Source organism: Zonotrichia albicollis, chromosome 2 (assembly GCF_047830755.1).
Source record: "Zonotrichia albicollis isolate bZonAlb1 chromosome 2, bZonAlb1.hap1, whole genome shotgun sequence".
NCBI classification, from domain to species: domain Eukaryota; kingdom Metazoa; phylum Chordata; class Aves; order Passeriformes; family Passerellidae; genus Zonotrichia; species Zonotrichia albicollis.
In genome coordinates this window covers 63251713-63264948 of record NC_133820.1, presented here as the reverse complement: position 1 = coordinate 63264948, position 13236 = coordinate 63251713, and the positions used below count along the sequence as shown (strand labels likewise).

The following is a 13236-nucleotide window of genomic DNA, read 5'->3' as shown; positions in this document are numbered from 1 at the left end:
TAAAATAGAAAGAGGTACTAGTAAGTTGATTTTAAAACTAAATAAACTTACTATAAACCAAATTACTTCTTACTATAGTTCTTCTCTGACCTTTATGAATACTGCACACTTTCCCCTATTTCAATATATATATATATCAATTGATATATTAGAATATATCAATTCTAATTTGATATTAAAGGTATTTTTCACAGGCATGTCAGTAGGAGGCAGTTGTTTTTATTGTAATACAGACTATATGCTGTATAAAACATCATAAGTTCTGGATTTATAAAATATCTATCCAGGTATTTTTTGTCACCAGAGAAGTGGGAAATCCTGATACTGCCACTTGTCTGGACCATAGCTGCACCTTCTCTTTCTGCAGTTCCGGCCTTGCCCTCCATGTCTCTATATGCTGTCTGTCTCTCCAAAAAGCTTTCCATCTTGCTATTAAATTATATGTAATATATTTATGTATATTTTCTTATAATTCCTCTGAGTTTGATTTTACAGATCTGCTCAAAAACAGATCATCAGCCATTTCAGCTTGTGAGCTGGGTTTCTCTCCTCTCCCCTCATATCCATGGTCCTCTGCAGTGTCTGCAGATTCTCTCCACCAAATATTTCCTGTCCTCTGTTACTATTCCTTGCACTCATCAAAGTGAAATCCTTGACTATCCTCATCAAGTATTTCAGGCAATACTGCTATCTGAGATTAGTTATGTTCTTTTAAGCAAAATAATATTTTAATAGAAGTGACAAAGTACACTATACAGATTTGGGTTATTCAGGGATGTCTGCAGAGAAACTGATCCTTTATGTCAGCATCTTCATGATATAAGTAAGATTTTTCAGCAGTATAGCAGGTTTAAAAAAAAAATCTCTGCTAAAAGTAATTTAAAAATCTGAAGTAGATTGAAACTCCTTTTGCCTCAATAAGTTTTACTTGCATAATCTTGGCAATACACAAAATAAAATCCAAGTGACTTTTGAGGAAGCAATATCAAGTCTTATCTACTGCTTATCCGGTAGAAGAGAAATATCAATTGCTGCCGAATCACAATTCAAGGAAGAGGAAAAGATCTTCCAGATTTTCACGGCACAGAGATTTCATACTAGATATTTCTAATGATTATTCAAGAAGCTTTTTAATTATGAAATACTATGCATGCTTCTGAATAGCCCGGGAATGGTACAAAAATGCAATTGGCAGCAGAAGAGTGCAAATAAATAATTTCAGAGACAGAAAGAAAATTCAATCTCAGTAACAGTTATGTAATAGGAACAAAATATGTATAACAAAAACAAGACATGGTTTAGTCTTTCAAAAATATAATTTATCATGAATACATTTTTCTCAGCACTGCAATTTGTAATTTAATATGTGCATAAGCCATAATTAAAATATCATTATAATTAACTTTGAATTACACAATCCTGCATCTTTTGTTTCAAAACTAAAGAATGCTTATTATAAAAGCTGTGCTTCAGTGTTTCACAGTGGTGTTCCCTGCCTTGATTTAACATGCTTGACTTACTGACTGAGTCTGTTCTATTTCTGGCTCTCGGACTGCTCTGAGTCTGTGGGGACTGAGAGGCTGAGTAGGACTACAGATGCACATCTGTGGAAGGTTTTATGCGTGGATTTTTTTCTCCCTGGTAAACTGGGAGATTATGATTGATGAGCCCAGCATTAGGGTAATGTTATCAGGGAGACTTTCTGCCTCTGTCCTTTGTACCGTTGCTGAGGTCAGACCATAACCATGTTAGCATTGAACATAGTGCTTTATTAAAGTTTCATGAGTAACTCCACAGTAATCAGTCTAGCTTTGTATGGATAAATAAAACTGCTACAACAATCCCTGATGTATAAATCGAATGTTGAAGATACTGTAATAGGGCTTGAAAGTAACTTGGCTGCCTTTTCCAGGCTTTTTAACAAGTCTAATTTTCACAAGTTTAAAGGAATCTCTTTTGATGGAAAACCATTTCCACTTCTACTTCCATGTTTAGTTTGAAGTGTAAAACAACCACCTGAACAATCAAAAGATACAATAAAAATCCTAGCCTGCTATTTATTCATTTGCGTAGAATTTTAGTAAAGCTTGTTAACCAATTGGTTAAATTGTGCTGATTTATGACACTGTGCCACTGTGATGTTTCCTAGGCTATTCTGTGTTTTCTTTGGTAAGTATCATGATGAAATGATGGCATTATTGCTGTTATTTAAAGAAAATGCTTACATTCATAAATGTGCTAGAAGTATATAAGGATTTTATTTACTCCCCCATAAAATTACCCATAACAAAAGAAAAAAAAAAAAAGAACAAAAGAAAACAGCATCAGCTAGGGAAAAAAAAAGATCCCACTGTATGTTATGCACTATCACATAGGATTCTTCCCACTGAAATGAAATTACTAACGCTGATTTTAATAGATAAGGGATCAGGAAAACCCTTACTTGAAACATTCCTTAGTTTTCTGTAAACATATTCTCTGCTTGCTTTGCTAAGTTGCTGTACAAATCCCAGGCTTGCACAAGCTTGCTGTGTTTTACACATCAGCATCAAACCCAGGCTATTTTTTTCCACAAGAAAAAATGTAACAGGCAAAGCCTGGCCTGGGGATGACCTAACTGAATAATACATCTGCTGGCTGGTTCAAATAATGGAATCATACATTAGGTAGGGAATGTCAAACTTTCCAATCCCTTTTGTATTTGTTCCTTTGACCAGTTTCATTCCAGTGACCAAAAAAAAGGGGCACTGGCAGTTTGTTGTGTGTGTTAATAAAATCCTACACGAGGAAATTTTTCTAAAAATTATAACACATTCAAATTATTATATTTTGAAACTGTAATTCCATTACTTCTTACTATACATACTATCTGCATTTTCATGAAAAGGATTATCCTTCTTTAGCTACTTGCTCTTCATAATAAGCTTTGTAAAATATTATGCATATATCATGCTCTTTAAAGTCCCAAAGTTATTCGCTTTGCTTTTATCCTCTGAACTCCATCCAAATGTGAATGCTTCTGTTTTCTAGTCACCCAGAAGTGAATCCAATATTCCAGGTGCAGTCTCAAAAGGACCATAGATAGGTACAACTGTTTACATCCTCTGTGATGTAATGATTCTCCGTAGATGGCATCAAAATACACTTATTTCTGGTGGATATAGAATTACAGAATTTTATCTAATCTAATTGCTGTTCATTGTCACCCCTACCTTGCTACTGCTCTATTTTTGGTACTGTTTTTGTTTCCAGACTTCTGCTTCTTATTATCTTCTATTCTTTCCTCCCAAGGTGATTTTCAGTCTATGTTCTGCATCTAATTCAAATAAATCTATGCCTCTTTCTCCTGTTTTGTAGGCAGTTTCTAACTTCATTACCATTTTCAAGGTTCCTGACTGCTCATTTGAAGACAGCATGTATCTGTGTAGAGATGAAATTTAGCTCCTGATCATGCTCTTGCTAAAAGTAGATGATGGGGTGAATAAAGGCCATGCAGAAACTGCCTCCTGGCAAAACTGTACAAGAATGGAATAATGTTCACATCTGTGAGGAAAGGGATGGAAAACAGTAGAGGAAGGGTCTAATACAAATGGGTGATAATTAGTGATTTTAGTAACTGCAAAGTACTCAATTATTTGAAGCCTGTAATTATGGAATTACTCTAGTCTTAACATCAGTTTGTCTGTCTCCTGGCAGTCTGAGCATGCTTACACACATGTGGAATGTGTCATTATCTCACTATCAAGCCCTACAGCCCTAAGGAGGCCTAAATGCTATACTCTAAATTTGTGTAAGCAGCTGTTTTCCTCAACAGCACAAAAAGTTTATGTGGAGAGCTGCTATGCTGCTTTCCAAAAAGCAGGAATTGCACAAGGGAAATTGAATAAACTAAAGCTTAAGCTTTTTACCAGGTGATCTCCTATCACATAGTACCGTTTATCCTCCTAGTAATAATGCCTACATTGTGGAAAGAAAATATTAATGAAGTACAATTTAATATAAAAGGAAGATTCTAGAAAATTTAAGAATAGGAGTCCTTACTATGCATCTCTCATTATATCCCCCAATAGGTGGCAGCTTGCTTCTCTGTTTTCACCAAGGAATCACAATTTAGTTCTTTCAGAACTAAAAACTAAACCTCTAGGCCAATTTCAAGGTGCTTACACCTGGGCTCAGTTGGGTTTTGGCCACAACTACAACTCAAAAAGGGCTCCATGCAGCAACACAGGCACTCCAGAGACACCAGCCTGTGACTGCACATCCCACACTTGAGAATTGTAATGGACTCCAGTGATCCTTTCAGTACACCTCCCTCTTTTTTAGTAAAATTGCACTTGAATTTATTTTCAGCAGCTGAGACAATTACTTGTTTTTAAAAATAATTTTCCAATATATCTGGTATAAGAAAGGTTGTTCAGCTTCTTCCTGTCAATGACAGACTAATCTATCAATGACAAAATACATTTCTCCTGGTTTGTGTAGTACATTTCATATGTCTCAAGTGATGAGGTTGCCATCACTTCCTTAGGATACCGTTGTACATATGTCAAACCACTTATTCTTCTAAATGGAGGACGCTTCTAAATCATCTACATCTAGGAATAGATTTTGTTTTATAATATTCTTCTATTCTTCTGAATTTCATAGAGCTATTTTTTCTATCAACTCCCAAAGAATGATTTTCTTTAAATAGACAGTTCTTAATATTATGTTACCAAACTGATCAAAAAAAAATCCAAACAATTCAACACATTGCTAGATTTGCAATGCTACCACAAAAGCACTATTGGGAATAATGCATAAACTGAACAGTTCTGCAGCCCTATGGAAACCCACAGCTTACTGAAAGCACAGTCCTGACTCTTTAAGAAAAACAAGCAATATGCATTTTAAGGAAGAACTATTTCCAGAACAATTCAATAAATTGAAGTATTGCTGGCCAAAGAATCTGAATATACCCTGCTGTTCCTAAAACCTACTAAAAGCATACACATACATTAACTTTATCAATAATAAAATGTCTATCAAAATTAAAGAAAAATTATACGCCAGAAATATTCTACTGCATAAATCCTGGAGGGCACATGATGATTTACATCAGAGTAGTTATTTTGCAGAATTTCTTCAAAGACTGCAGTTGTTTGCTTATGTTCACATTTCTACACCTTCCGGTTCATCTTGATGAACAGGTAGTGCATATCTTTAGGTGAATAACAACTACAAGATGGCTTGCAAGACATCAGCATTTATAATATTCTTTTATTTTTTGATGTAGAAGATGGTGAGGAGGAGCAGACATAAATTTTTCAGGCTATCTTGTATTGCCAGGCTCATGCACATCTGATGCTTTTTCATGAGAGAGTAGATAACTGAATTTAACTTTCCATAATTTGAGCACATGGAAGGAAAATCTACTATAAAATAAAGGGTTCTGTCAAGCAAGACAGAATGCAAATTCTCTGCTTTTTTATTTTATTTCTCTAAATCTAGTTCTAAAGAGATGAAAAACAGAACTAGGTTAGCTGACTAAAATACAGAACCCCTTAGACTAAATTAAAGTAGAGCTTACCATCCTGTTGATACGGACAAAGTCTTCAGGTTTCTTGGCCCAGGGAGGGAGATCAACGTCATTCACTACAATATCATCTTCTCTGACTCCTAGATTGTAGCCATTGCTGTTGACAAACATCTCGGGTAGGTAGTAAAATTCTGGAATTAACTCCTAGCAGGGAGAAAACACACAATGAGACTTCACATTTAACAGAGATGCTAAATTGTACTCTGAGAATCAGGCTCTCTTGTACTACATATTTAAGCATTCCTAGGTTTTTTATGTTTCTGTGCACCTTTTTAAAGAAATTTTATATCCTGCTTTCTTTGACTTAGAGTCAAATGTATTCTGCATAATGAAATATTCAAACATTGTTTTTCCCATATCTGTTTTTATGAAAAGCACAACTTTAGATAAGGCAGTGCATATGAGTAAAGGAGACTTCTTCACAATAATAGCTACAAGAAAATTTATGATAAGCCTTCAATATGAAAATATATTGGATTTTTAAATTACTATTTAACAAAAATATTTCAAAAGGGGAAAATTTGCAGATATAACAGTGTCTTGATCTTACTTTCTTTAATTCTTTAATTGCATAAGAAAAAGTGGTAATTTGATTACCATTATAATGAAAAATAATACATGGTGAAGATCTTTTTCTACTGTAAGAAAAATTCAAGAACAGACACAGGGAAAAATATCAGTACAACAAATGTCCTTCAGACAGATATTAAAAAGTGAAAAATCAATAACTGCAACAGATAATAAACAATAGGTAACTTGGAGTGTGAAGTTTTCCCAATTTCCAGAACAGCTAAACAGTAATCCATTTTGACATAATGAATATTGCTGTTTGCTCCTGTTATTTTAGCATTAAGTATTGAATTGCAGTAAAAACAAAAAAGCTTTAAACCTCAATATCTTTTCTCTAATATCCAAATATGGATTAAATTCACCAAATTACATTGTTAAAAGCATTATGGCATTCAGCTGGGTAACATGATAAAAACTGATGACACAGCACCTGAAATCTGAGTCTCTTTGTGGTCCTTTCAAAGGCTGCAGATATGAGAAGCAAAAAAACCCCACTGCAGACACAAACTTATCTAATTAAATCTGATCTGCAACTCCACAGAGAATAGAGCAGTTAAAGCAACCTTTCAAATTTATAAAGTAATTTTTTTAAAAGTGTATTTGTTACAATTTTAAGTATGTTTAGGAAGACAATTTAATTACTTCTTTACATCATAATATACTAATATAGGTTAGACTAAAATGCAAATAAAAACAGTATCTAACTTCTATAAAATATTCACCAAGCAGACATGCCTGAAACATCATGAAACAAGCTACAATTCCAAACAGAAAAGAAAGAATTAAATTATTAGATGTAGTACATAATAAAACAGCAGCCAGAGCAAATCCAAAATGAGAGAAATCCTGAATATCCTATAATGTTAAAAGAAAAAATATTAATTTAATGCCTATCTTAAGTTTTTTTATAGACACCTCTAATTTATTCAGAGTATTTCTTAAAAGCACTCTTCCCCCCTTCCCCCAAAACATGATTCAATAAATCTCAGGTTCCAAGAAAGCCCTTTGGCTCTCTAATGGAGCCCAAAATAGAATGAATGGTCCTCAGAGCTGGAGAAAACTATACAGAAATCTTTCAGGACTTCAACAAATCACTAACACAGGACTCACAACCCAAAATATACTACCACACAAATCACTGGCAAACTAAGAGCATTGCCTTAAAAAAAGGGAAGAATTCATAAGGACCTCAGAAATATCAAAAAGTCAAGATTAATCTTAAAGCCAATATTCAAATGAAGAAGAATTTATTAAGGAAAAAGCTTGTTTCTACCTTGTATAAAAGCCTTGAAGCACATAGCACTGGTTGCAAATACTCTCAATTTTTATTCAATGTGAGGGCATACTAACCCTCAATGTGACACCAACCAAGTCCTTCAATTCCATTAAAGAAAAGTTATTTTTCAAATTTCCTTTTTCAGTTTTAAATGTCATAGCATGTAACTGTGGACTTTTACATCTACACATACCTGAAAGATTTGTGTTACCCAGAGACACATCTAGTGTTTAACTGAATTCTAATAACCTTTTGGCTGAAGGGGTATCTTGAAACAAAGGGATTTAAGTCACTGAGTATTTTTAAAGGTATTTCTATTTAGTAAGTTTATCTTTGCTGCTCTTTGCTTTCAGGGTAATTTAATGTTCCCTTGTCTGGAATAGCAGAAAACATAAATAGAAATAGAATAAACAAAAGTATGCAATTAACTTTCTTTATAAGATTTATTGTGTTGTGTATGTTTAGTTTGAGCTGTCTTATTCCTCTGCTCTGGAAGTTAACCAGTGTCAGACTTCTGAATCCTCTTCAAATAACACTCTCCCTAGAATCCTAATCATTTCAGTTACACATCTCTTGGTAGGTTGTTTTGTTGGGTTTTTTTTCCGTCAAAATAAAAAAAAACTAAACATAGTATTTAAAAAGGATTAACTAACCCACTGTGTTATAGTCTCAGCATTCTCTTCCGTGTTATTTTTAGTGCAGCCTACAATTAAAGTGCTTATTTGAGTGCTATTTAGCATGAATTGAAATTTTTCTTGAAATGTGAGCCATGTTGCATGTGACCTTTCCCAGATACTTACATATTTCCCATACTTTAAATTAACCATTCAGTTTTCTTTCATACCATTTGATGTTCCTCTTCTAATTTTGCCATCTCCAGTACTTACCAGACTAAGAAAGCACAGTGCTTAAAAATAGCTCAGATAAATATATCCCCTTCTCATTTCTAGAGGATGAATTAGTATATACTAAAACACAGGCCCAGTATGAAAGCCTGGGGCACCCTGTATGTATGAACTTCAGATTCATGTATTTAGCTGCTTAGATGAATAGAAAATACAATTAAGCTAGACATGATTGATAAAAGTTTGGTTTTATGTGTACATTGTTTATTCTGCTGTGAGAAATTGAAGAAGCTGTCTCTTCTATCTCATGCCAAAGGCAGGCAGTGGCTGGGCATAGAAGGGCAAAAATCCTCTTCCTCAGGGCCCCTGAGCATGTTTCACTAAGAGAAGCATAAACTGGGAGAGGCAGAGAGAGGAAGGATTAGCAAGGACTGTGAGGCAGAAAGGATGGAGCCCAGGAGCTTTCTGGGAAAAGAAACAGACAGGAGTGAACCTCAGAGGAGACAACAAGATGACAACTGGGGCCCAGAGAGAATTGTGTTAACGAAGAAGCCACTGAAAGTTGCAAGAATGTACAAAAGAATGCAGGAAAGTATAACACTAGCAAGGACTATTTTCAAAGCCTATTAATATTTTCTCATGTAGAGTTTGTTTTTAATTTGTTTCACAAGTGGGCATGTGCCACTTCATATTCTAATAAAGATTATGACTTGAGAGAAGTGCTCTTCTGGTGCTTTTTCTGTTATGGACAGGAAACAGGTACCTCAAAAAAAAATAGCAGTTTCAGGGTGCTATTCAGAGAGGTGACTGTGTCCATTCCTCCATTCCAGATGAGGTTCAGCTATCCAGCAAGATATCTGCCTACCCTGTTGTCCCAGAATTTGAGTGAGAGCAATTCCACAATTCTTCCATCAACTGGTCTCAGTGTTCTTCATCTGGGGAGTTTTACCTAATAACTGCCCTGAATCCTTCATTATGCAATCTAAGTAAATTTTCCCTCATCCTAGCTATCATCCATCCCAGATACTGAGAATAAATTACTGTTTTCTCTTTGCATTGTTTATTGCATGTTTGAAAAGCATTATTTACCAGATTTACAGCCTTCAAGCTCCTAAAAGTCTAAGTTAAGGATAATGATGTATTGCTCCATTGTTTTTGTTACAGAAATGCAAAATATTCCTCTAACTTTCCTAAATCAGCTAGCACATTTATTGCTAAACAGTCCATAACTTAATTTACTTCTTTATATACTTTGGACATATCATATTTTGTCACATGTTCATCACACAGAAGCCAAAATAAATGTTTTTGTCAACCTTTGTAGTCTTTACATTGGGGAGGGAGATCGCATACTTTTCTGACAGCATCTGCTATTTTTCATTCACTTCAGAGCAGAGTGTAATTTGTCATACAACACAGCTTTTTACAAATCACCAGTTTCATACTTCAGAAGTGTCATTGTTAAATTCATCCTGAAGATAGGGACAAGGCGACTTAAAAATTAGCAGGGGAAAAAATGTATCTCAGAGATAGTATTTACGTCAAGGGATAGGACACAGAAGACCTTCTGTCTCCAAATCTGCTTTCTGCTTGACAGACAAAATAGTTGATCAGAGGTTTCTCAAAAATCCTATTGCACCTTCAGTGGCACTAGTGATAAAAGGTAAACATAAAGCCAGATCTGTGCAAAGAAATGCTAGTTTGAAGCTACTGTGACTTTGAGAAATTTAGGTCTCAAGCTACAAATGTTCATGAAAGATAAATCTCAAAATATTTTTTCCTACAATACATACATTGTGTCAGCCAGTGCAAATCAAGACATGAAGGAAAATATCAAAAACAACAAACCCATAAAACAGCTTCCCTACAAGTTACATCATTTAGCAGGCATAAAATGAGGGAATGTAAAGAAAAAACGCACAGAAAACCAAACTTTTAAAAGTCTGGAATTTTTAAAACATTCACAGACCAAAATGTGAATATTTTAAATGCATATGTTATTGCATGCAACTCAGCTGACCTATAATTTGCATTAACTGAAACTAATCAGTAAATGTTATTGGCTTCATTGCTCTTGCCAAAAGACATTGAAGGGTCTAAATAAATCTTTTGAATACATTACCTGTCATGGGTAATTTCTTACCACAAGAAATATCTAGAGTTCAAAGAGTTAATAAAAATAGGGATTTTGTGATCTAAATCTATTTGCAGTAATTTCTGTCTAGTTGTCCTTGACATTTCATCAGCTGGTAACCTCCTCTGCTCCCCTTTCATTCACACTTCTAATAAGACAGGTTAGCTTTCCATCATTTAATAGTCAGCTGCCTCTCAAGCTTGGCTCTTCTCACATGAAGAACGATGCAGTAAAGCTATTGAAGGGTGTATAAAAAAAAAAAAGAAAATGAATATTATAACAGACATTTCTTGTCTGTAAATGTGATTTCTTGTTTATTTTAATAGCTATACTAAAACCCCAAGGTATAGTTAACAGTATTATATGCCTTGTGTCTTCATATAAGAAAACACCCCCCAAATGCATTTTCTAATCTACAAGCCTGTGACAAATCTAAACTGCTGAGAAATTAAACTTTAAAAATATGTCTTCAGGTGATAGAGGACTGCTATTAGCACTATTATAATTGTACACTACTTGCATCAAATCTGACATTTCTGTTTAATATGTTTTGCTAAGGGTATGCCATTTATGGCCTCCCAATGAAATCAAATTCAACCCAGACGTTTTCATTTTTCTAGTATAATTCACTTCAAGGTTTTAAAGCTTCCATTTCTTTTTCTTTCCGTCTTTTCCTCCCAAAAGGTTGATCCCCTGGCATCCATTAATTCCACAAGAGTCTAGTACTGGGTCAATGAGTCAGTCATGAGTTCCTCCATTTCACACTAAGGCACTTTACTGACATTTTGTCAGAGCTACCTTTCTAACTTCTAAACAGACTATTCAAAAAACAATATAACAAGTTTGAGAGGTATTAGGAAAGATTAGCATCTGAACAGGAGGTTCTGGGGAAGTCAATGTTACCAAAAACTGGAGGGGGGAGGGGAAGGGGGGTTAGAAAGGAAAAAATGTGCAAGCTGACTGGCCAAGTTATGGTCATTTCCGGGTGACTTGCTTCCTCAAAGGTCACCCCGTGAACGCTCATTCTTCCTCCAGCTTGTACTGATTATCTCGAGAGAAGGTCGATGTTGATAAAGGGAGACACAATAAAATAAACTGTGTTATCCAGGCTCTCCCTTGTGTGTTACCACTCTAACACAGCACATACTGTATTAATTCTGTTTCATCCACTGTAGGTGAATGAGTTTCTTGAAAATGAACCAAAACAACCTGAGAGTAAGGAACAGCATGGTCTAAGTAAATCTTTAATCCTTTATTGAGCAATAATCTATCATACACTTCATTTTTCAAAGGTGGTCTACCTTTTGCCACAATCCGAGATGCCAGAATTACAGTTTGTTTTCAGGCTGATTAAGCTACTGCCACAGCCCTATTTTCATTAGCTCAGTGTGAAATAATTCAGTCCCAGAAGAGATTATACATATTTAAAGGGGAAAGGGAAGGAGGGAAAAGAAAGGGAGAAACAGAGAGGGAATGCCAGGGAGGAAACAAGCATGGGAGAAAAGGAGCTGGACAGACAGAAATGTAGCTTCCTAAAGAGAGACAAATTCTTTTGCAAATTTCAGGTACTTGGTTTTTAAATTTTAATGCTGAATTCTGTGAAAATTGTTAGGATGCATTTTTTCAGACAACATTGAGGCTGTAAAAGAGCAGTTGTGGAAAGCATCTGCAGTACTTAAAAATCTCAGTTCATTAGTTAAAATTGACCTACTTCAGCACTTACTGAAGCACTTGAAAATAATGTACCTTATAGTCCTCTTTCTTAAACGGTAACTGATGTAAAAAACCCTCCAGATTTTGCTTTCCAAAAAAACCCTTTTTTATTTTTAATTAGACCTTGTTAGTAAAAAATTAAGATACTTCATATAATTATTTAATACAGTACTTGAGAGCAAAAATTGTGGCCATCTTACAACACATAGCAATGAAGAATTTCAGATTAATTCATTTCACACGCTGTTTTAAAATTATTTCATAACCTGTGCCACAATAATTAATGAGATTAGTAAGATCAGAGATAAATGCACTTAAGCAGCTCAGATGAATTTTAAATGTATGATAAGGAATACATGAATAATGAGCACTTGTTAGTCTTAGCAGTTTTCAGAATTTGCTACTTTGATTGATAACCTCTATTCCATGCACTAAATATTTACTGTAAAGACTTAAAAATTCTTTAGGATGGTGAAAGAATTGACAGCATGTACATCACAAGGAAATCCACACTGCCAAGCCTTTCCCCCTGTGTATAGCTAGATGTGGAGCCAGAAGAAGCTACACAAGTATAGAGAACACTTTAACAGAGAGCATGCCTCTAGGTTCTGTACTCACACACAACCTGTACACATCTTCTCTTTTGCACACTATCTCCTTTCTAACAGGACTGCTGGATAAATACTAGAAGTTGCCAGGCAGCTGACCACTAGTTTTTGAATGATTCACACTCTCAGAGCTGAAGCTTTTCTGTTGTGCAAGACAGTGGATGCTTCTCTTAGGAGAGTGACAAAAATGGCCAGAAATTTTGAGGGGGTTCCTTAGTAGCACCCCAAACCTCACTGCTTTTCAAGTCCCTGAAAACTTGATTCAAATGTTTGAAAAGCCTGCAAGGCATTCTAAACAGCAGCACAACTAATCTGAAAAAATTAGGTATTTGTAGTATTAATAATCGTCCATTTCCCTATCGTTTTGTAGAATGAACTTCAAAGCCTTAGGGAAAAGTTGGCCCTGATGTAATGGCATTGAGAAATGAAGTTCATTAAGATCTTAAGGAACAAACAACAGCAACAATTAGCTGCTATACTCATTCTTGATTGATTGCTAAGAAACACAGACT

At 34.9% G+C, this 13236-nt stretch overlaps 1 protein-coding gene across 10 annotated transcripts in view; it reads right to left on the bottom strand.

The window, feature by feature from the left end:
• The window catches only part of NBEA (neurobeachin), a 457716-nt gene that overhangs the window by 50689 nt on the left and 393791 nt on the right, over positions 1 to 13236 (bottom strand). For all 10 annotated transcript variants that reach the window (XM_074535327.1, XM_074535328.1, XM_074535333.1 and 7 more), the window contains one exon: positions 5570 to 5722. In XM_074535327.1, the coding sequence (XP_074391428.1) occupies positions 5570 to 5722 (153 nt within the window). The remainder of the gene's footprint in view (positions 1 to 5569; positions 5723 to 13236) is intronic.